General features: G+C 40.9%; 1 protein-coding gene across 3 annotated transcripts in view; it reads left to right on the top strand.

Annotated features, from left to right (window-relative positions):
- The window catches only part of AUTS2 (activator of transcription and developmental regulator AUTS2), a gene marked incomplete at both ends in the record, with an annotated part of 1,071,450 nt that overhangs the window by 737,970 nt on the left and 308,037 nt on the right, over positions 1-25,443 (top strand). For all 3 annotated transcript variants that reach the window (XM_084249185.1, XM_084249186.1, XM_084249184.1), the window contains one exon: positions 19,906-19,935. In XM_084249185.1, the coding sequence (XP_084105311.1) occupies positions 19,906-19,935 (30 nt within the window). The remainder of the gene's footprint in view (positions 1-19,905; positions 19,936-25,443) is intronic.

The following is a 25,443-nucleotide window of genomic DNA, read 5'->3' as shown; positions in this document are numbered from 1 at the left end:
AGTAAATAGTGTCATGGGGTTTTTCCCCCACTCTGGAAAGTTGATGCCCTTAGAGAAAAGTCTCCACTCCTTGGAGAGAGGTCTACTCACCTAGTCTGCCAGTCCTCAACACCAGCTCACACCTCCCCTTAACCTTTCTCTGGCCATTTTGATTACCTGGTGATACCTTCATCACAAACACAAAACTGGAGGAGCTGCCTAGACTCTAGCCCTGATTCTTCCACCACTAGCGAGGAACCTTGCCAGAACCTGCCTCCATTCTAAATTTTTAGTACTCTAAACTGTAAAACACAATCGTCTTGCATGCCTTGCTTGCTTGCAACATAGTCTTGAGCATGGGCTGATGCAATATGGGTGTAAGCGCATTGCACAGTTCGAAACAGTATTCAAATATGTGGTGGTGATATTTGCTTTTTCTCACAAGATTTCAGACTAGACCATCTGAAGTCATTGAATGAAATAGGAAAAACTGTATAGTGTTCTAAACTCGTTTGCCACCCTGACAAAAAAAGGTGTTGGTTCACCTGTTGTTGTTGTTGTTTTTGTTCGTTTTCTGGTCATCTGCAGTGTTTGTCTACCAAATTACTCCCCAAGGAGCTTTCCACTTGCAGGGGTTGTCATAAGATCACAGCAACCCCCAGTCTCCTTGCCACTTTCTTTCTCTTCTGTTTGGGGTGGAGAGAAGTTTGTGTAATGGCTGTAGAAAGCTGCAGAGAAGCAAGTCAACACAATAGCTTTTTGTGGGATGAATGAGATCACGCTTAAGGCTCTTGGAACTTTGCACACACACGTGTGCATACACACACACACAAATATATAAATACATAAACCAATGTATTTACATAAACCAGCACAGAAATGAGACTTTCTGTCCTCATACAACCTTGCCTGGTGAGTTCTTACTTGCTGTTTGCAGATTCCTCTAAAACTCCACTTTGAAATCCTTTTTCTCAAATGCTGCATGTGTTACAAAAGCCCCTGTTGCTCCTGAAGGGTGTACAGCTACAGTTAAGACCCCATTGGCCCCTTCATCTTATTTTGTAGGGTTTCAGTTTGTGCTGTCATGGAGGTGCCACTTTCTTTATGTTTTTTGCTTACTCATATTTTCTCTTAGACACCATAATAGAATATATAATTTATGGTACAGGAACAAATTTTTAGAATAGAAGATGTATGTACTTAAAAGATGTATCATTTTCAGTTTGATTGCATATAATTTCACAGAATACCCATGTCTCCAATAGTATAACAACAACAGCCATCACATTTTGGAAATACATTTGTTTCATATTTCATATTTCATCTCTCTTTCTTTGTTCTGTATATAACAAGTGACCTCTAGGACACAGGAAAGCCCATAGTGAGCATTTCCAATATGAATGTTTACACACTATTCTTGAGCTAGAATAAGCAACTTGCTCTATGTGGGCCCTTTTGAATGGATCTTACCCAAGCTAGCTGCTTTCAACTTTGTTGGCTCATGGCAACTGGCCCTAGAGGCAGGCATTGCTTGCTTGAAAAGAGGCTGTCCTTGGATTTCCTTGCTTCTTGGAACAGAGACCTCAATTCACTAGCTTGCTGACTCCGGGAGGAGCAATAATCTTCATCCCCAGGAACCCATCTAGCAACTCACAAAGGCCCACAAAAGATGTTCTCTCTCCTACAGCTTTGTCCCAACTGTGACCACAGTCCTGCTGACACACTGCCTGCTGTGGTCAGGTTCTACTCTCAGGGGATGGTGCCTTGTGTCAGCGGTCCCTGCTTGAGTCCCAGGTGCTGGAAAGACATGAGTGAAGCCTTCTTCACCCCTTGCCCCCACCTCTGACAGACACACACTTTGAGCCCGTGAGGTACAGCAGCCCACTAAAGCTATATTTAAAAGTACCGAGTTGCTGGAATGCCCAGGGAAGTGAGAATGAGCGGGTCTCACACAGGGATGATTTGAAACAAGCCTTGTGGCTTTTTAATAATGTGCCAAAGCGGTCTCAGTGGTGGGCCAGCAGGGCCCCCAGTCTATCTTCTGTGAAAGGAGAAGGCCCAGCAGGCCCTGCCTAATGCAGACAGCCCCTCCACTCTGCTGGAGGAGACAGACTCCGAGATGGCAATCAAGGCTTGATTTGCCAACACATTTCCAATGATTAAAATGTAATTAGCACAACTGAGTGCCTCCTCCCCAGCTAATTTTAATACATGCTGTGACAGGCAGGCAGCCGGCTGTGCCTTTAGCCCAGCAGCAGATGGAGGCAGAGGCAGCGGGAGAGGAAAACCATTTTGCAATGTGACTATTCGCATCACAAAACCATCAGGGCGCTCAGCTCTTAGAAGGCCCTTGATGGCAGCACATCAAATTGGCGCTGTCATAGCTGACCGTGGCAATGGCAGTCATCCTTCATACTGTCCCAGAAGCACAGCGAGGCAATTTCCAGGCGTAACCCTTTAAGATCTAGAAAGGGAGAGAGACATGGAGAGCACACTTGTCGTCTTGTGGTGACAGGCGTGAGCTTTGCAATGTGCGCTGTGAAACCCACGCTCTTGGCAGCTTGCAAACCGTTACTTACATGTTCCTTTTCCAAGGCACAGTGGAGTGTGGTTCAGAAGCTTTGGAAATAGCTGTTTCTCCAAAAGGGAGACAGGCGCAAGCTGCCTTCTGTGTGCTTTCTCGGAATTGGGAAGGAGAGCTTTCCAGCCTGGGGTGGTATGGAGGTTCAAGGTTTCCTCTTCTGTTCCATTGATCCCCTGGAAACCGTTGAGTCTGAGGCCTCTTACGACCATCTGCTTCTCTGCTGTATTGATGGGCACATCAGAAGAGCTGTGAGATCTAGAGAACCATGTGCCTATGTTTCTACTCTCACCTACTAAGAAAAACACCTGGCCCTTGTCACCCATTTGGCCAGCCCCTTTCCTTCAAAGTACCAGGAAGTAGGCTCTGTGGAGGCTGAAGATCCTTAGATCCTAAATGGGTTTGGATTGTGTGGATTTGCAGGGTATGCTTGTGTTGATTGGGGTCTGTCATTCAAGCTTGGTGGCTCACCTCCACAGCACCCAGCTTTGCAATGCACACTGTCTGTCTGGGGTACACCTAAATAATAACAGTGATTTAATAATGGTTGTTGGACATTTACTATATACATGACCTAAATGTCTTAAATGCATTCAGTTTTTCATTTAATACTCACACAAACTAAGAACTATATTATAATTCCTATTTTATAGATAAGAAGACAAAATCCATAGCAAGGTTAAGTAATTTACCTAGCATTTCTGTTGAGTGGCAGATCACAAATCCAAACACAGATTACAACCTGGACAGCAAAAGTCGTAGCCTAGATGTGCTATACCATAAAGATACTAACTCAGGTAAAGCTCAGCAAAATCTTATGCTCTGAAGAATAGTGGGATTATTCTTTGTGATCTAATGACTTCTAGAGATCAGCATCTGTCAGAATATCAGGGGCGTCACCCCATGGGCAACATTTATATTATCAGCATGTGTGTGTGTCCTTTCTATAAACTAAAAATAACATCATCATTAAAGAGATGAAAAAATTACCAAAACCTTAAAAATGAAAAATAATCCAAACCCCTTAGCATGCAAAGATACTGCTAACATTTGATACATCTTTTTCCAGTCTTTTTTCCTTTCTGTGTGTGGTTACCAATTTCAAAGTAATGTATACATAATTAACTTTAATTGCAGTAGTAACAATAAAAATACTTTTCTTTTTTTTTTTTTTTTATAAATTTTATTGTTATATTCCCCATACAATTGCAGCCCCCCCATTCTGACCCCAATCCCTCCCCTCCCGCCCCGCCCCCCTAAAAGTGTCTCTGGTTCATAGTTTTTTGTTGATTTTGATTTTCACTTTCTTATAGTTATTCATTTTCCTGGTCCCTTATTTAAGTTTTCTAGATTCCTGCTATGAGTGAGACCATATGGTTGTCTCCTTACCTTTAACTTCAGAGATGGATACTATTTTATTGATGAAAACAGGACAGTGAACCTGAGAGGATATGTAACTCAGGAATTTTATTTTAAGGACCTCAAGGATTTTATTTTAATTTCCTTGTGACCATGATCATTTTTCCATTTTAATAAAATTCCTTAGGAACATTATTTTTATGGGTGAGCACCATACTAGCATATAAATCTGTTCCCCAGTTTGGGAACATTTGGGTTCACAAATCTCTGGATTTGTCCAGGGATTAAAAATACTGGTTTCAAGTTCCTAGAGTTTCTTCTTATAGATGTGCGACTCTTGACAAGATGCTGAATGTCTCCAATCCTTCCCCTCTCACTTTAAAAGTGGAATACTAAAACCTGCATAGTGGGGGTGAGGGGATATGGGGAGTTGTTACAAAGCTAAAAAGGGGAGTATATGTGAAGTCTTACATAGTGTATTTCCTGGTCCTGTGCTGACATTATCCATTCAAATTACCCATTATCCATACAAATAATGTATAATTGGTATGTTTCCTAATTCCATGATGAAATTTATAAACAAATTTTTGTAGACATGTTTGCTCCTTTTTGGCTACACACACAAATATAAAGGTGTAGATATGGATATCAGGAAAAAATTCAACTAAATAGTTCAAAAAAATTGAAAAAATTAAGGCTCTTGATACATGTTGCAAAATTATTTCCCAGATAGAAAAATGACATTGCGCCAGAAGTAAATGAGTGTATGCCTCACCACAACCTTGCCAACATTGTGTATCAGCATTTCCATTCCTTTCAAGAGTTGACCTCTGCTTTTGAAAGGAAGGATGAGTCTCCCAGGGCTAGCTAGAGAAAAGATGCTCCACTGATCATTACACAGAGCCCTTGGGCCAAGAGTTGCAGGGGAGAGAATTAAGAGTCTTTTGGGACTGTGAAGCAACTGTAAAGTAGACTTCTTCCTAAACCAGAACAAGGCTTTCTGTACCATCAGCCTGCAGTCGTATTTGTCGTCTCCCTTTTCATTTGTTCTGTGAAGAAATATTTTGTATTTTTGAGAGAAACTCTGCACATTCCACTCAACCCAGTGCTTATAATTCTTTCAGGGTAGTCGACCGACATGCCTGTTCAGTTTGGATTTTTTGTTCTGAAAGTCCCATTGGTTCACAGTGCGTTGCTGTAGATCTTGCCTGAGTCTTTTACGATCCCTGCCATCCAGCCAGGAGCTGTGACTGCTCTGTAACCTTCTTAGATTTAAATCTGTTGCTAGCGTTCTCCTCATAGTGTTACAGAGCAGCAGAGCCCATCCATACTGATGTCTTAATATCAGTCTCTCCTCCTTGGATTTATAGGGTAAAATAAACCCTCTGCCATAGAAGTGCTTATTGATTACTGAAGTACATAATAAAGCCTAAGAATAAAGTAAGACCAAGTAATCGGTCCTATTCCTGGGGGATGACAGTAAACCCTGACTGAGACAGCCTCTGAGGGTTGCCTTCCACTTCAGAACTAGGAGGCTCCCTTTTAATTAGTCATCCAAATAGCGAGAAACAAGGAATAGAAACCAGACAAAAAAGAGTACATACTGTATGATTCCATTAATATAAAACTCTAGAAAATATACAAACTAATTTATAGTGACAGAAAGCAGATCAGGGTTGGACAGAGGGGAGTAGGCTGTGTGAGCAGGAAAGGATTCTCAGAAGAAGCACAGGAAACCTGAGGAAGGTGGATGTGTTCACTCTCTTTTGATTGTGCTGATGGTTTCATGGGTGTTTACATATGTGAAAACCTATCACATACTGCATTTTAAATGTGAACAGTGTTTTCATGTCAGCTATATCTCAAAAGAATCATTAAATACATTGAAGAAATAGTAAGCAATATGAATTCAGAGAGCTCACTTTGTGCTAGAAAAACGTTCTCTTTCTTGACCAAGAGCTATTTCCATAAAGTGGGTGTTTCAGAAGACTGAATGATATCATCAAAAGTAAAATTAAAAGCCATATAAAAAGGCAAATTAGCCCTCTTCTTTCACAACCTTTTGCTTTCAAACACCTGACCCTTAAATGTGGCTCTTTGTAGAATTGCTTGGTAAAACTAAAGGGACTAAGCCCACTAAGATAGTAAGAACATCTCCCTACTCCAGCCACCTGGCTCCCATGACATTTCCCCCACCTGGAGAAGCCCTATAATGGAAAAACACAAACTACTCTAAAATGCTGGCAATCTAAAAGGGGACACAGGCATTTTCAACACAAAGAGATGTTTGTTTTCCTTGCATTTTTAACTCTTAATTTTTGACACAGTGGGGAACTCCGGCATGGCTGCCATTTAAAATGTAACAATGCCATGGTGTTCTGATTGCCTCTGTCATGCAAGTGTTGTGACTGAAGGCCGGGAGACAAAGCAAATGAGGCCAAAGACATGTTTGCTGCTGAGATGCTGGCCCATTTCTCCAAGTTTGAATATTTCTTTTCTTAGGCCTGATGAGGAGTCACTGGGGGAGACTGAAGCTGGAATTTGTACAACCTCTTTTCAGTCCCCTTGATTTTAATCAGAAATACACAATTATTCTTTTCCTCCAAATAGAGAAACTCAATCCCCATTTTAAATTCAATTATTGTAATTGCAGCATTCAGAGAAATAGCACATTCATTTTCTAATAAGAGATTGTGGATACCAAATTACTGCATATAGTATGTCAAAACAGGAAACTTGAGACTGGCAGACCAGTGGGTGTTTTTATCTTGGCAATTTGTATTTTCTTGCAGACAATTTATAGTAATCCTACCCTTCCTTGTTTATAATATGGAAGACTAGGCTTTAAGACTATCCTAAAATAAAGACTGTTGTTAGGTATAATTTAAAATCCCAGTTATGAATATGATGAAGTCTAAGAGGGCATAATTAAAGGGAGAGATCTCATAAGGAAAAGAAGCATAAAGAATCAGTTTTTGGATCCTATAAAATGGCAGTCACATTCGACATTGGATTTTATTGACCACCTTCCAACATGTAGAAATCAGGTGGTCTCCAGCCATATTTCTATTTTTTTAGCCACTCTTTATCATCTTCTATTTTAAAGAAAAAACAAAAAAAATTGATTGGTGGGAAGTTGACAGTGTGGCCAGCATGTCTTAGCAACACAAGAGCATCATTTTCTTTTCTCTTTCCCTAATCAGGTCCAGTTGCTTTAATTGACTTTCAGTGAGTCAAATGTAAAAAAGAAATATTTCAGGATTTTGAGTTTCTTGATTTTCTTAAAAAAGTAACTTTAAAATTAGATTTCTTCAAGTGCATGGCCTTATTTTCTTAGGGTATACTTTCATCTTGATATTATCTTCATGTCTTTCTCCTAGGCACATACAGATACCCACAACTTTCAAACACATTAGCATCCACCCTATCAACCACTGTTAGATTTCTTGATCTCCTAATTAAACCCTTTTCACAGCAACTTTCATCTAATATTCCACTAATGTAATTTACGAGTTCATTCTTTCACATACATTTATTGAGCACCTACTAGGGTCTAGGTATAGGAAGAGCAGGATTGCAGCATACAGAGATATATTGGGGAAAACTGATTGAAGTGTTGCAGGTGCTGGAAATTGGCAACTGAAATACAGCCAGAAAAGTCAAAAAAGCTTTCACATATATGGAAGAGGGAACAGACATTTCTCTGTGTTCCAGCAGCATAGAAATAGTCTGTTGGGCAGTTGAGTGCATACTAAGTGCCAAGGACTTCACTCATATTCTTTCAACTAATCCTCATCTTTGTAGTTTCCAAAATTATTGCTCTAAGAAGTTTAATCTTTTTCCAGGTTACTATTGCTTGATTTCATTAGATCAGTCCTTAAATAGTCCTTGCATGCAAATAAACTGTGCAAAGGATAATCCAAGTAGCTTCCAGTTCTAATTCCAATTCTGATTGGTCAGAATCTCTGGACAAATTCCAAAATGACTAGTTTCCTATATGTACAGTGATCCATTAATGTTTTTGATATACATCCTGCCTATCTATTTATTTTGCAAATTTCAATTGGAGTGAACATCTTAATAATATTAAATAAATATTAAATAAATATTATTTATTAAATAAATAAATATTCCATAAATTCTTCATTGTACTATGGATAACCTATTAGCCTAGTCTCCAAATCTTTTACATATACATCTTAACTTTAGTCCCTATATATAAATTCCTGAAAACTTTTTGACCAACGAGTAAGTCCCCAGTTTATATCCACCAAGAAGAAATTGCATCAAGAACCTTTTAAAAAAATAAAAAGATTTATTTTTTTAATTTACACAAGTGCTGGGGTACAGACCAGATGCGCGGGAGGGTGAGAGGATTCACCAGAGACAGAGAGGGAAACAGAACAGGCAGACTGACGAAACACACTGCTGAGGGGAGCAGCGGGCGAGACAGGAGAGGTCTACCGCGCCATGTGGGTATCTCGCTGGCATACCAGGATCGAACTGGTGCTACGAGGCTGTGGACAGCTTCATACCACTGCACTCAACCATCTGCGCCACCAGGGAGGCCCTGCATCAAGAACCTTTAATGGCATATTTACAACACTGAATTCTATAACATCATACTTTGTTGGTATTTTATTAGTGAAATAAAACTGCAGGTTACCAGGATATTCCTGTTGCTCTCTTATTTGGGAAAGAATAAGTTCTGCTTTTTTTTGTTTGTGTTTTGTTTCTGCTTTTTATACAGCATAGTAGCAAATCTTCGATCATCTACCAAAAAGAAATCATTGTGGAATATGATTTACCCTCTGGTAATAAAATAATACAGAAATTCAACCAAACATTTAAATAACTATTAATTTATCTCATTTCTATGTGTGATGTAACATATCTTTCATGAAAGAACTAGGAAAAAATAAAGCTATTCATATTTCTTTCTAGATGCTTTGATATGCTTGAGCTCATTTAATTTTCACAAATATCTGTGGTATATGTATCATTCTTGTTACAAGTAAAGTAAAAAAAAAAAAATATACTAGTCTCCACAATCTTAAATACCTTTCCCACGGCTGCGTGGCTGCTAAGTGGATGTGTCAGAATTTGAACTAGGTCAGCCTCAGATATAATGAGCAATTCCTATGAGCCAAATAATATGATAGTCCCTCTTCTTCTTATGGGAGAGCAGTCTGGTTTAGAGAAGAAATGTGACTGGTTGCATTCACTGTCTCTTATATTCACTGCAACTTTCATTTCCTCTGTTTTCCCCACTGCCAATCAATCAATCAGGAAAATAAATTTCAAATAATTTCTTTGTATAGCGCATGAGAGAGGATCTGTGTGAGTGAGATAGATGGCTGGGATCATGAAGTTTGGAAGATGGAACTGGGTTCCAGCATTGCCTCTGTCACTGGAGGCCTTGACTTCTCATCTCAAATGGAAGGTGTCACACTCCCCTTTTGGGGCTATTGTCAGAATGTTCTTTCTTAATGACATAGCAGTGGTCTGGCATTTACTCCCAGATAATTCCAATTTTTTAAAAAAAAAACCTATCCTGAAAGAGGTATGCTGCAAAAATGTGACATGCACTTTAGGAACCCAGATTTGTCCTAATCAACCATCCAGAGCTGCTTTGTTGTTGTGGATCTCTCAGAAAAGATCCCTTCTTCCCTAAGGTGAACATTGTCCCTTTGGCAAAGAATTGAATCATGTAGGTGCCACTTAGCATGGAAAGCAGGAGCTTCATTCAGTGTCTCACAACCTTCGGCCCTAAGAGGGAGAATAGTTTGCAGCAGCTTCATTACCTGGGGAAAAAGAACTCAGAGTTACAGGCATTTTAAGAAAGATGCTTTTACTTTGAGTGTTGGAGAAAATAGAACAATTACCTATTGAAGGCAAAGTGGATGAAAAAACACCTCTGTTCATTCTCCCCTGATCATTTAATCTATTTAGATTCATTCTGCCATTCTGAAGGTGATTCAAATCAAACTGTCCTTTCCTGCTGGATGCACCATTCCTTGCCCAGGCTGGGGACACGTGACCACTTGAGGTTCCCGACCACAGACAGACATTTCCTACTTCAAGTGAAAGGAGATTCCTCTAAGAGCAGGAGTTCATGTGCAGTATCAGCTATGTGACACATGGAGAAAGAGGAAGGAGGATCCCATAAATCATCAAATTGTCACTGAGCGTCTTTTAGGGTCCTTAGACAGCACTAAACCCTGTGTTGATTCCAGGGACAACCAGACTGCTCTCTCTGAGGAGCTCACCCTCTGCCAGGTGTAAGGTCTTTCAGGAATTGTGTTCTATCTAAACTAGAACCAGTTAGATTTCCAACTCCTGATACACATACTCTTAAAAAATAGAAAAGATAACTGTTTCCTGTCAAAAATGTAGTGGTTATTGGGGGAGGGGAGAAGAAGACAGGGAGGGGGCAGAACACAATAATATAGTGGCACTGGAGTTCTGGTGGAGACAGAATGAAATTTGTGCATGTGTTGAATATGAAGTTGTACTCCCCAAATTACATAATTATTTAAATGACCGGCAAACTAATAACACTTGATTTTAAAAAAAGAAATTTATAAGATAGCCAAAAAAAGAAGATAATCTTACTGAAGAATGAATGAATGCATGATGCCTAACATGTATTGACTGCCTCCTCTGTGACTGTCACGCAGTTATACATTCCTTAATGCTAATTATATATGCACCTATCATATATTTTTATTATTATATATTTTAGTAGTATTATTGTATATTAAATCAGTGAATGCCGTAGGCAATTCTAGGAGGTAGATATTGTCAGTAGTCCCATTTGATAGATAATGAAACAGAGGCACAGAAAGGTTAAGATGCCTGCTAGAAAGCCTACAGATTAAATGAGGTACCGTCAGGACTTGAAACCAGGCAAACTGAATCCACCATTACATAGAATAATACGGACTTTTTTCAAGGCCTTCTTGGCATTTTGGTTCAGAGCTACCAGGCTTTGTTACATACTCATCTGGCTTTGGCTTCCTTAAGTATTTCAGCATCCTCACCCTTTCTAGAACTGGGACCAGCTTGGACCAACCCAGTGCAATTCCTCCCCACCTCTCCCCTGCCCCTGCTAGGCCTCTCATTTGTAGTTTCTCTTACTGAGCACATTTCTAAACGAGGACGGTTGCTCCGCTTTAAGGACATACAAATGGCTTGCCCTCACCTGTCAAGCATGATCCTTGTATTTTACCAGGCCCATTATGAACGCAATCTTTCTGTCGAAAATTTGCATACCTCCTTTCTTGAAAAGTAATGACAGCAATTTCTTTCCCTCCGCTCACTTTCTGAGTGTCTCATTTAACGGCACCTGTGAAACCGACAGGCGCAGAGATGAGAAGTGAAAGAGAGCAGTTGATTAAATCATCATCAAGTCGGGCCTCAGAAAGTCAATTCTGCTTGCCGTCTGCAATGATATCCTTTTATCTTAAAGTAATGAGCTATGGCACTTTTGCATCGGGTAATGCGATAAGTTCTATTAGCATGTTCCATTTGCCTCACAAGCAAGGGCAAGTCATTTTAGCTAGCTCATATCACTGCAATCAAAGCAATTGGCTTCCCAGGCAGAGAAGAAAGGGAAAGGCTCAGGGTGATTTCTATGGATCACAACACAGTGGAAAAAATAGACTCTTATATTATTTTAACCCATAACATACTTTTCGTTTTTACTCATCAGCAAATTTGGCTTTTATTAGCTCACACAGAACTCTGTAAAGAACCAGGCTTTTGTAGAAGCAAACCGAGGGGGCTCAAGCCCCACCCAAAGGAACAATCTACTCCGATCTGGAAAGGGAAAATTGTAGCATTATAGGGGGTCACAAATAGAATACTGCCAAGGAACATAGCCACCAAGGTCTCCCTGGAAATAACACTGTGGTCTCATAATCAACTCTTGCTTCACACTATCTTCAAAGTCATTTGTAATAGGTCCCCAGACAGGTGCGGATTAATGCTATTGATGACTTTGAATCAGTAAATCAATGACAAAGAGGCAAAGGATCTGTTGCTTAAGCTTAAAAGAGATCGTTTACAAATCACCCAGCCCTAGACTGTCAGTTTTACCTTTGGACAAGGAACTCATTTTTCTCATTTTGGCAACTACTGAGGCTTGTGGGCTCTGGGTTTTAAGTAAATTTTTATGTGTGTTTACACTTGGCAAAATGCGACTTCCTTTCTTCTAAGGGAAAAAAAATATTGCTGAGCTCTCCAAAAATTTGTGAAATATCCACTTCTTCCCCTAATTCCAAATACCCAACAATATTTTAATTAGCTAAGTGGAAATTTACAGCATACTGATTATTCTATGAAATACACCTAGATCTCAGAGTGACAAAAAAGGAAAAAATTAATGGAAATTAATTTCAGACTTGGACAACTTGATTTCCGTTAATTTATTTGCACTTCTAATGAGTGGTCAGGATAAGCCTAGCACATAGTAGGCACTTTGAAATTACATGTTGAGTGAAAATATGTCACCCTAACATTGGATAATCTGAGTTCTGGCCAGTTTATGCTGAGAATTTACAAAAATGCCAGGTTCTCAGGACTCCTCATACAGAAGTCTAGGAGTTTCTGAAAGCTAGCTCCCCATTATATCTCCTGAAGAGCTAAAGAAGCTAAAGATTGATGAATCTTATATTATTTTCAAATGTGTTCACTTTGTGGCTGTGAGAAGTTTTATCATTACCTTTTAAGCTATTTTTTGGCACACAGATCGTTGGATTAGTTTTCATCTTTTTCTGGGTGATTTTATTTGATCAGGCATAGTTATTGTTGAGGTAGAGTGGTTTTTTCTGGGTGATTTTATTTGATCAGGCATAGTTATTGTCGAGGAGAGTGGAGGGGGCACTAATGACATCATTTTATAGTAGTGAGAATACCTCAAACCATTTTCAGTATTAAGATATTATTTTTACTTTAGGGCCCTATTAGCTTTAAATGTTAAAGCCCAAAGCCAGTATGAGAGCAACGCAAACAATGTGAAATAAGGGTCTTATGAATTGACAAGACAGACAGCCAGAGGCGCCAGCTATAGCATAGAATGGCTGCCCCTTTCTGCATGTACAAGGAATTAGGCAGGTGGGAAAAGGATAGTGGACATGTTTTTAGTCACCGTGCAGCTATCTCCCTTCTTTAAATAAGAAAATAAATGTCATGTTTTCTGCAGGTGGCTTCTTCTGAAATTGCTTTTAGGTGAGGAATGTCTTTACATCCTTAGATAAACCTCCTGCCCCAAAGGGGAATCGATTTGTTTTGTCACTGGCAAATTTAAATTGTACTTGATGTTAGATGCTGTAGTTTACAAGTTGGGGTTCTCCCTCGTTTTCCTCTCATTTCCTTTAGGCAGAAAGAAGAATAAAATAACTTTGTTCACTGATGGTGTTCAGCCCTGACATCTTTGGTGGCAATGATAAATGGATTTGAGATACGAAATAACTGTTCCAGCAAGGTCCATTGAGCAGAATAGAGAGCTATGCCCTCCTCAATGTCATTGTATGTGATATATTCAATGATTGCCACTTTCTGCTTAAGAATGCATTTTATCACGAGGTACCTAGAATTCCATCTTGTTCCTTCATTCTGAATGAGGCAGAGAGATGTCACAGACCTTGACTTATTTCTATTTGGATCTGAGTCTTTAAACACATATATTGAGATTCCCAAATGAAAATAAGTACTTCATTTTGATGAAGTACAATAAAATAACAGTAATATCTGTCCTGGTCCTTTTACTTAAAGATATTTTCTTCTGGGTCCCAGCTCTAGGTTTTGCTAACAATTACAACCTGACCTAGTGTGTTCAAACAGAATGCCATTGTATTAAACAGTTTCTCAAGTAGGCCATTTCCTGTGCCTCCTTTGGAATTATTTCTTTTTTAAACTATACTTTTGCTGCTTGGAATTAACAAGTTTGAATTCTAAAGAAGAATGAGAGGGATCTATCAATATGATTAAGGATCAAGATCAAGAGATACAAAGATGAACAAGGGTGAGCTCACTGTCTAGGAAAGGTTGATGTGACAGACTATAAAAACACAGTTTTGTGGGGCCTCCCCTGAGAGGGCCTCCCCTGGTGGTGCAGGCAGTTGAGCGCAGCGCTGTGAAGCTGTCCATAGCCTCTGTAGTGCCAGTTTGATCCCGGCCTGCCTGTGAGATACCCACATGGCACGGCAGACTCTCCTGTCTCACCCACTGCTTCCCTCAGCAGTGTATTTCAGTCAGTCTGCCTGTTCTGTTTCCTGCTCTGTCTCTGGTGAATCCTCTTACACTCCTGCACATCTGGCCTGTACCTGGTTCTTGTGTGCCTGAATAAATAAATCTTAAAAAAAAAAACAAACACAGTTTTGTACGGGGATGGAGAGAGCATTTAATGATTTCTGGAAGAGAATTAGAAGATTCACAGAGGAAACTATGTTTTTAAGGGTGAATTAAAGATTTTTAGATAGAAACTTAGAGTATTAGAAATCTAGTAAGAGGTAGTTGTTAAGTGCAAAGATAGTAAGGCCAGAGGGTGTGACCCAAGTGTGTCTGGTGTGGCTAGAGCAAGGGGTGCTACTCAAAGTGTGGGTGCTGACCAAGTCTTGTCCGTGAGTAGCTGTAACTAATCTGCTATGAGATTCATATGACAACTGAGAAGCAGCATTTGGAAACTTCATAGCAATCCAATACATTAATTTTATATCTCCTAAATATAATTTTATATGTATATGTGTGTGTGTGTGTATATATATATCTCAGTGCTTTTCTTTTTCATTTTCTAGCAACTTAGTTTTTATTATCTTGCAGAACTATAGGTCCACAACAGATTGGACATTACAGTAAAACATAAAACAAAAATAAAATCATTCTTCTCCACAGAAAGTTTGAGAAGCACCAAGTGAAGAAGCGGCTAGAAGATGAGAATAGAGGAGTTGGAAACAGTGTGAAGAGTGTTTGTTGTCATATGGACCATGGAAAGTGTTAGGATCAAGCTGAAATTTAGGATATCTTCTTTGATCAGTGGGGATTTAGTATAGAAAAGGAAGAGACTATAGACCCTGGAAAGCAGTCTTTAACCTTTTCTAATGATAAAATAAGAGTTCCAACTAAAGCTAAAACAGCAACTATGGCCATTGAGATGGAAAAAAATTAGAAGGTAGCATCAATAATGTGAAATGGGAGGGAGAAAGATCAGTCTGTTCAAGGATGGTGTCAAGGATCACCAGGTTGCATGATGATGCCTTTACCAAGAACAGCATGGAAGAGGGTCAGATTTGGGGAAAACACAGGTTATCTTTCCAGCTATAGAAGGATACTTGAGTCTGAGATATTTGTGGGACTTCAGAAAGAGGGTAATACAAACCCAAACATGCAATTAACATTTATTGTCTGTGCATACTCTACCATGGGGCATTAAGTTGTCTATGTGTGCCAGCTCACTTCGTTCTCACCTTCCTATGATGGAGATGTCATCACCACCCACATTTTATAGATAAGTAAACTGAGATGTAGAAAGTTTAAATTCTCCAAGTCACATCACTAGCAATTTTTTCATCTCAACATAAAATGGTAGCTGAAATCAAGGGAATCTTTAAGGACTCCCATGGAAAACACATAGAAACAATAGAACTACAAATGCAACTCTGGGGAGGCAGTGACATTAAAGAATTTGTAGAAAAGGAAGGACCATGAAAAGATGCTCGGGAAGGGTATTAATGGTAAATGTGTACAAGGGAAAGATTCCAGGGTGTTCAAGTGAAACAGTCTAAATCCCCACCTCTGGAGAAATTTTTTACCAGATTATTTATAAACCATATATGGAATCACTGCAGCCTCTTTTTTTTTTCCTTAAAAGTATTACAGGACAAACTGTACTCATTGAATTAAATATTTGCCATATTGTGTACAAACAAAAGCAGGTTACCAAATAGTAGAAATTAATTTATGTTTTTGAAAATATGTGTGTGCAGACTGGAGAGGATTATATATGTTTCCTTGAAAGAAAAGACTGTGAAGATTTATACAAATGTGTTAACAGTGTTTATTCATGGAAGGGTAATTTTAAAAAAAAATGTATTCAATAAATATGTATCACTTTTTAAGAGGAGAAAATACTAGGTAGTTGAATTGCTTGTTTGGAGAGCTTAAAAGGTAGAGCATTTCTGGGTGAGGAAGAAGATGCTTCCAAAGACTCACTTCTAATCTATGAAACTAGGGAAGAGAAGGTGAAAGTGAAGTTGAACAGTGATATGTTAGGATGACTGGAGGGACTCACCTTGGAAACTATAGCCTTTCTAGTTCTAAATTCTAGGCATGTGACTTGGATTGCATGCCTCCTGTGTCCCTCCTTTGTCTGTGGTGGGTTTAGGTCTTGTCTATCTGAAGGCTGAGTGACCAAGAATTCTTCCTGGAAGTAGTATCAGATCTAGTTCTTCCTTTTCTTGCTTCCTTTTAAAATGGAGGAACATATTCCGAGCTTTTCACAAAGGGCTTTGAAATCTAGTCATGGAAAGTACTCTGTCACCTCAAGCTGGTTGTTAGTGTGCAACCTGTTTGCTAATAAACCAATGCAGGACCCCAATGTCAAAATGCTTAAAATGGTCAAATCAGCTGGGACCCTGTTTCTGCATTTGACATGCCTTTTCCATTTCCCAGCCTCATGCAGAACAGAAACCTGAATCAGGAGGTAGCTCGATGTGAACTCTTATAAATTGGAGTGGGTATCTGGGGATTGGGAGGCAGACACTTCTTCTTTTAACCTTTCAAGACCAAGAATCATTTGGCCAAGAATGTACAACGTATTGAACTTAGGGTGTGAAAGCCATTCAGTGTATTAAATGTGAATTTGAGATCATGAATTCTGCCCACACTGACTCTATAAAACAACCTCCCTTTTTCATAAAGCAGGCCCATAAACTGCTGCCAGCGAAGCAGAAAGACTCCTTAGGACTGTGGCTCGCCTTCCGTCTGGGGTTGTCAACAAACCCCCTTTATGAGTGGAATAGACCTCTTGTATGTGTCGAGCTTCTGGCTTTTTACAGAGTGTGTTAGGAGCCAGGCTAGGCAAACGTTAGGCGCTGTTTGCTGAGTGCATTTATTGCCTTTGCATAATTTATGAGCTGGAGGGGTTGACCATCATTCGTCTCTGCCAGGGGCTGGCACTCGAGGCTCCAGAGAGCAGAGCTGTAAATTGGATGGTGCGCTCCTGCTGAGCTCACGGCAAAGTCCTCGGGTCAGTATGGGAATTTAATACCAGAAATGGAACTGTTTTCTCAGCGCACCATGTGGGCCCCAGTGCAGCAGAGACTGTTTTGGCAGACTCTGCGACTGGCCTTGTCGAGGAGCTGTCACTCACCGGGTGTGTTGTGTGGGGAGCCTGAGCATTTTTAATCGGCTTGGCATCCGTGCTGCTTCCATAATGGATACCAGTAGGTCTCAGTTCTTCACCATATGCTTAACTCTGGAGACAAGGTGCTTCTGGGTATATCAGTAATTACTTGATGCAGAATTAAGTGGACCTTGAAATTAGAACTGGACTGTTGGAAAGCAGGAAGCTTAACACTTTGATAGAAATAACCATTCCCAGGGACATACTGCTGTTAGGAATGGGGGTGGGGAGAGAGGCTTGGACAGTTGTGGTTCTTTCCCAACTTCCCTATTCCTTTGATCCCCTGAATCCCAGCCCTTGGGAATGTGCACAAATGCTATGACATAGCCTTCAGCTGTCACTGATCGCTTCAAAAGGCAAGCTGTGAACATCTGGGAAAATATACCTGCCTGGCAAAATACTCTCTGTCTTCCACACCTTTCCTGTATCATGCTTTGTGACTCTTGAAAATGTGCCTGGAACTTAGGAACCTAAGAAAACTTAATTAAAGGCAATGAAGAAACTGCACAGTTCAGAGAGCTCTCGTTCCTCAGCCTGTTCCAGGCCTTCAAAGTCTTTATCTCACCCATTTTCTTTCTCAGCTTGTTTGACTGATTATAACAAAAAAATTGCTCATCAGGCAAAAGAATGTAGGTTTAGTTAATCTGAGGTTGAAAGCTTGATCAAAGCACTGTCACGAAAAATCTAGTAACCCTGTGGCCTTGAGGAGCTAATGGAAAAAGTCGAAAATGGTACAGCCCTCCAGTTCATCAAGTTGCAGTGTGAATTCCTACATGTATATAGTACAGAGGAAACCTATTCCCGAAAGAGCTATAGTTCCCAAATTGTGTCCATTTGGTTAGGGTTTTGTCACTTGCAGTGGAAAGCACTCTAACAGTGGTTTTAGCAATGAAGTAACTTACTGTTGTCTGACCAAAAAAAGCACAGAGGCAGGCTGCTCTGAGGTAGGATCAAGTGGCTGTCTTGGCCAACCATTTTCTTGCCTTGGCCCCACTATCTTGTTTTTATACCAAAACTTTTTGCCTTGTTTTTGCAAAATGGCTGCCACCAGATCTGGACACCACATCCTCATATAGTCACATTCAAAGGCTAGAGCCAAGCACTTCTTTCCTCCTTTTATGAAGAGAAATATTTTTCCAGGAACTTCAGGAGACAGTTCATAGCCAAACATGAGATATATGGCCACCCTTAGCTATGGTTAAGTTGACAGGGAATATCTGGTTTTCAACCTCAGGAAAAAGTGCCGACTAGGGATCAGGGGGTGGTGAATGGCTGTGGTACCAAACCAGCAGTGACTGCTGTATAAGCAAACTTGTATTATGTTTCTGTTCTTAGCTACACAGATTCCTGTGTCCAGGTGGCCACACTAAAAAATGCTGGTATCATCCTAGATTCATCCCTCTCACTTGCTCCCCCATATCCCTGTGTTATCATGTCCTAATAGGTTTGGCCTTTGGAATTGCTTTACCCTCCCTTTGTCAACCAGATACCATGGTGACTTAGACAGTGTCACAGTTGCCAATGTGGTCTTCCATGACATGTCTCTTTCCCCAAAATGCACTGTCTTTCCTCCACCCCACAGGGAGACTTCTCTTGATGGATTATAGCTCTGATCCTGCACACCCCTGCTCAGTGTTTGTGTCCTTGTTATCTCCACTGCTAAACTGAAAGCTACTTTAGGGTTTTGCTTGATTGAACATCTGTCTAGCTCAGCAGCGCTTATCAGGGACTGTTGAGTAAATAAATGGATATATTTATCTATAAACATTTACTCTTAACAAAACACATCCACTTTTCCAAGCTTTACATACTGGATAACAAAACATTCTTGTTTAAAAAAAAAAAAATCATCCCTCCCCCCTTTATTTTTGATAAGGAATCCATCAGAACCAACCATCATTCTCTGGTTAACCTAAACCCAGCTCAGTAGTTGGAATGTGGGATCTGTTTGATATACTGTGAGTCTACTGACTTTGTTTGGGCCCATTTTAATGATTTATTACACTGCCTTCTTGCCCTTGCTATGTTTTCTCTGAAGAACATACCCTCTTTTCCTTGGAGATCTAAATCCCAGAAAAGACACCCCTTATAAGGGGTGAAGCCTTGCCCATTATGTTCTGTTTCCCTCAGAATCCAAATGACAGCATGCATTTGGATTGGTAAACCCAGAGGTTTACCACTTTTCCTCTAGAAAAGCATCATACCACCACTCACATTAGCTGAGGTAGAATCTTTCTATTAAAATGATTTTTGCTCTGAATACCATGGAATGATTTTGATTCACCTTAATCCTGTGGCCAGTTGGCTCCTCAGAGGTCATCCCTCTTCCACGCAGTGGACATACTCACTAGTGTGTTCAGGTGCCTTTCTGAACTGACCATCGGAAGAGCCACAGAGATGAAATCTACAGAGCAACTTGTCAGTATATTTCGCTTCTAGTTGTGTTTGCCAGTGCTGGAGCTGAAGAAGCTCATTTCCGCTCAGACAGCATTGCCCATTCCCTTTACTTGTCCTTCTGTATTAAGAGCAAAAACCTATTCAGGTTTTGTACTAACCCTCATTCTCTTGTCTTCTCTTTCAGTGTGACAGCGACAGTGACCAAGAAGAGAAGGTAAGACCCCTCCCCACATTGTGGGCACGTGCATATCACACTGTGAACATCTTGGTTGTCCATACACAGCTGCAGGTTGGTGGGGTGCCCGCTTCATGGGAACAGCACTTTTTTTTTTCCTTCTGGAAAGATAGCCTTAATTCACAGTGTGACATTTTTTCTGATAAGAAATAACAGGTTTCGTTTGTGATGTCCACTTTTTTAAGCAAGCCCTTTGGTATTGCATACATATGACACTAAGTTTTTACATTAGAAAAGGTTTTAAAGGAGAAAATGATTTCTATTTTAACTGCTATCTGATTTTTCTTTATCGGCCTATAACTTGAACAGTAACCTTGCTAGTATGTATTTATAATGTCACTTTTTCATTTCTTTTACTGATCCATGTGCTTCTTCCTGCTTTTCTATGCACATGGTCCTTCTTGATAGAAATGTTAGTAATATGTGTACACAAGACTCATCAAGGGTAGAGGGGTGTCGAGGGGAATTCAAATGGGAATCATTCTCCCCTCAACCAGGTGGGTGGCCTGGTGGGAGGGAAGTTCTTCTAGCAGGTACATACTCTGGTTCAAGGCTGATGGCCACCAGCCTCTGTGTATCCAGTTCAACGTGGATCAAGAAAGAGTTCAAATTTTTTGAGTTTTCAGAAGATTGGATCACAACCTGGTAAAGTCAGTCTCTGCTGCCAAGGAATAGTTTGTCTGTTTGGTCTCTCCTTCGAGATTTTGCAATCCCCAAACTAAATTTCTTTCTGGTTTTGTCTTTATGTATTTCTAAAGTTACCTGAATACCATGATTTCTGTATTACTTGGCATCAGAAGAAAGGGACGAGTCCCTTTTTCCCTGCTTCCTGGATATCCCTGCACAGCTGGCTCTCCTGATCCCTCCTCTCTTTCACCTCTTCCGTTCTTGCAGATCTTACTCAGAATCCTGTGGTTACTACTTAGTGGGATCTTTCCATCCAGCCCAGAATTTTCCCTCCTCCACTGCCAGCCTCCAAGAGAGATCTAAAGGCTCTTGTTCTGTACTGTCGTTAATTTGAATTCAGCATATGTAGCCTGTTATAAAATGCGAGACATCATCATTTGAGCAGGTCAAGCATATTCAGATGAAGACAAATGGTGCTTATTTGATTTCCTTAAAATCAGGAAATGAAAAAAGTGCTCTCTGGAGAAATCATGTTCTGCCTGACTTGGATGATAGACCAATGCATGTCCCCCAGATAAGAACAGGCTCTCGCCTTGAGGTTTTTATCTCTGAAGGACGGCCAGGACTGTCAGCTTGCTGACATGTGCATTATCCATGTCATTTTAAACAAAGTGACCTATGGAAGGGCACGCTGTGCTGTGACATGGTAATGGGCTGTTGGATGACAGCGAAAGTACACACTGGAAAGGGGGCTGTGGATAATTCTTTTGTTTAACTGACAAGTAGGAACTTCCTTCCTCCAGCCCTAGGAAGCCTTAGCTCCTTGGAAATGGGTCCCCTGGTGTCGCAGCCAGCGAGGGCATAATGGGTGCCAAAGGTATGTGGCCAGCAGGAGTCGATGAGTGTTCAAGGTGTACACTCCTTGAACACTCCTTGGCTTCTAGAACCACACAGGCCACATTTCCACGTAGCAGATGTCACCTTACTCCAGAGGAACTGGACATTCCAGGAAAGCTCTGACAAGTGACAGCTGATCTCACTTTCAAGTCAGTGGTCTTCTCCAAGGGGATGATGAGTCTTCTGAGTTTCACAGCCTGCCAGACATTGCATTGTTTGTATAAAACAAAAGGCAGTGTGAACTCCGGAGGTACCACCCTGTCCCCAGCACTGGTAGGAGATGATAAGGATGCCCAATTTGGCATTTTGTGTAGGAGGCTTTAGTTCAGTTGTTTTAACTTTGGCTGCGCATCTGAGACTCCCATGAGCTAGAAAACTCCTGATGCCAGACCTCATCTCAGGCCAGTTACCTCAGAATCTCTGTAGGTATCTAGTACTACTTGTCTCGGTGACCGCCTAACTCTAGTAATTTCTACAGGAGAGCTTCCCCTGGTTGTCAGAAGGGTCTGAAAGCCAAGCTTTTTTCTGCATAATAAGAGCACCCCCTTAGTTTTCCTGGGCCCTGATTTGAGAGTCATTGTTGCTGAGTTTTCCATCTCTGAGTGCAGGAAGCAGCAAAATGTCTAACTGAAGTAATGGTCCATGGGAAGGTAGCCAGCATCCACCACTCAGAGTGTGTGGTGATTTCAGGCAATAAAGGAGAATAAAGAGATATTTATAGGGTTGCAGAGCAGGGAAAGGAGAGGCATTAAGAGTGTTCCTCAGATGTGTACACACTTACGATTTTTCCTGTGGACTATAGGGGCCCTGCAGGTCCTCTTCTTTGGGGCCGCTTCACAATCATACTCATATCAGCTGTCCCTGCCCCGACACCCGGCATTTCTCCAGAGGGCTTCCAGCAGGAGCAATCAAGACTCTGTAATTGCTGCCGTGTCTCCTTGGCCCTGTTATAGTTAAGACTGCCAGGCTTCCCCTTTTGGACTGAGAACGCCTGGTGTTTATCACCGATTTTAACACCATCCTCCCAGACTTCTGCTCCATGTCGTTGACTGGGCCCTTGTCATCCTCCTCTGTGCCAGGGCCTCTTTCCTGGACCCCCCCCCCCTTGGAGCCCCAGAGCTAACCAGGGCTGCTTTCATCTGCTGCTTGGAGGATTCGCATTCAAATCTGAATTGCTAATGGCGGAAAAGATGCCACTCAGTGTCCTGGGATCCCTTCAGCAAGACCCACTAGGGATGCTGTGGGAGGCAAAAGTGAGACTTGTAGGGGACCCGTTGGGATTTCTCTCCGGAAGACCTGTCATTCTCTTACTCCTTAGGGATCTGTGGTACCGGCGGTCTAAAATTAGGGTACTGTATTTCACACAGCTGACTGAATTAAGATAAACTCTGCTTTCCTCTGATACGAAGCTGTAATTTATAAAATGATACCCTTACTAATTAATGTGGAAGTGACTGGAAAAGGGGGCAAAAAAAGCAGAGTTTTCTGTAAATGCGGAAGATGTACTTGCACGTGGAGAAGGCTTTGATGAGAACTGAGCAGAGCATCTCTTTTAGCCTCCCCTCCCAGCCCTGTGAATACATTTCCCATTAGTGTCAGAGAACGCGGAGGACTTTTGTGAGGAGTAAAATTTGAGTGGAGGATTAGAGAACGCTGTGAACACTGCGTCTTAGATGTCAGATTGTTCTTCATTGTAGTTGGTGCAAAAAAAGGAGGCAACCCTTGGCACCTTAATCACCCAAATTAAGCAATTATTTCAATCCTCCACTAGAAGTCAATTGGTATCATGAGAACAAAGAGGCAACATACATATTTCCACATGTTTGGCCTGTGTTTTCTCCTGTTTCCTCTCTTTCCCAACCACTGGCAGCAGCCCATTAGGCAAGAAACGCCCCCTATTTGGTTGTAAAATTAATGTGCAAATTAAATAGAATTCTCTCTCCTACTGACTTTCCTTGTATTGTGCAGGCCACATGACAGTATTGGTTAGAAAATGCACTTGGAAGCACCTAGGCTTCTGAGTATGCCAGTCTTGGTTTGTTTCCAGCTCTGTCCCTTTTTACTTTGTAATAGTAGACACACCTCAGTTCTCTCATCTGCCAAATGGGGCAACAACAGCTCCACCTATAAGCTTGTAGCAATTAAATGAAAGCACCCAGCTGTGTGGTGCCTGGTCCATACAAAGACTGCCATAAAAGTTAGCTTTTATTAATTTTACTTGGGGTGAAGTGAGGGAATGGCTTGGGGAAAGAGGGCTCTCCTTCTCTTTGGAAGTTCCAGCTCTGTCAAAAAACATCTCAGAGGATGTGCAGTGTGTCTCTCCCCACCCCACCCCCGCCCCCGCACCAGAACCCTAAGCTCATCTTCCTGATATGTGCTGAATGAAAGTATTGTTGCATTAAAGGGTCCCCAAAAATATATTTGAATAATTTATCCCCAATATCAGGCTTTCTTCTGGGCACAACTTGGAGCCAGGAGCAAGCATGCCATCCTGGAAGCACCAAAAGGTGATTAAGTGAATGGTATGATTCTTGCCCCAAATGCCAAACTCTGTGAATTCCCGGATACCCATCATAGGAGACAGGTTCATCTGGAGAAGGGTGACATCTGTATTTTTCAAAAAGCTTCCTCAATAATTTTGATACACTGTTGGTTTTGAGAACCACTGCCATATAGCCAATGTCAAAGAGAAACGCCTATTTTTCCTTTGTTTAATGCTCTTAAAATTGTGACAGCTCAGGAGAAAAACGTGAAAGCTGTAGCAGTGTTATGGGTGTGTGACTAACGTGCTTACAGATATTTATGGATGAATTCTGGGTACATACATGCAATGCAAACATGCACAGTCCCTTCTCCTTTTCCTAATGAAACTTCTGCCATGACTCTTGATTACAATTTCCTTTCTCTGGGCTTTTAATGACAGAAATGACCACAGAAAAGGTTGCAGGGTGCCTGTGATTTGCTCACCAGAACCCAGGACAGTTGCTGGGACATTGACTGCAAATGTAGTGCCACTGATTTTCCATGCCAGGTCCCTTTCCTCCGACATGCATACTCTTTTGATTGTATTCTAATTTTTTAATTCTTGCTAAAATTGGTAACATTTGTTAATTTTATATTCACTTGTGTGCGTGGGGGGGTGGTGAGGGTGGTGTGTAGTGTCTAAGAAAAACAGCAAAACCCAGAAAGTCTTATGTTCCTAACTCAACACAAACCACATTCCTAACTTGGCTCCTGAAAGCCTCAGAAACTGCTGAGATAACAAACTGAAGCTTGGGCATGTGGCTTGTGCTTATAGTGGAAGAGTCCCATCCCTTGATTGGCCTCGTTTCACACTTGGTAAAGATTGCCTCCTCAGCAACATTCCAAAAGTTCAGACAGCCCCCATTGTTACTTGTAGAACCCCCATCCTTAGTTTTGAAGTAGGACATACTCTAATGAAGAGGAAACTTAGAGATGCTGTACTATTTTACAACTAGAAAGAGAAATTTTCTCCTCCCTTCCAGTTTCATAGTAGTAGCCAAACAACCTTTGCCCAAGAAAAGAACAGGATCTGTGTTCTTATCTTTCTACCCCAAGTACTTTGCATAGAGCATGGCACAACTTAAGTGGTTGGTAATGTTCACTGTCGCTAAATTTTAATTTCATATTCTGAAAATTCATTGCTGAATGTTGGGGAGAAGTAAAAAAAGAATATACCTCATTTCAATCCCATTGTTTATTTTCAGAACCCCAAGAAATGTGTGGTTTGTTCTTCAGCCTGCTACAGTTCTTCTACAATTTTATTTTCTAATAAGACATTTCTAAACCATTTATAAATTTCCTAGCTTATTTTGACAATCTACAACTTTGGGCGGAGTTTCAAAAAGAGCTTTCCATTTTGGATGTTCGATTTCCGTAATGCCCATCCACTCAACCTCTTTTTTCCCTTTCATGATTATGTCTGGATCAAAATAACATTTT

The sequence above is a fragment of the Talpa europaea genome, assembly GCF_964194135.1.
Source record: "Talpa europaea genome assembly, chromosome: 12".
Taxonomy (NCBI): Eukaryota; Metazoa; Chordata; class Mammalia; order Eulipotyphla; family Talpidae; genus Talpa; species Talpa europaea.
This window is presented reverse-complemented; position numbering and strand designations above follow the sequence as displayed.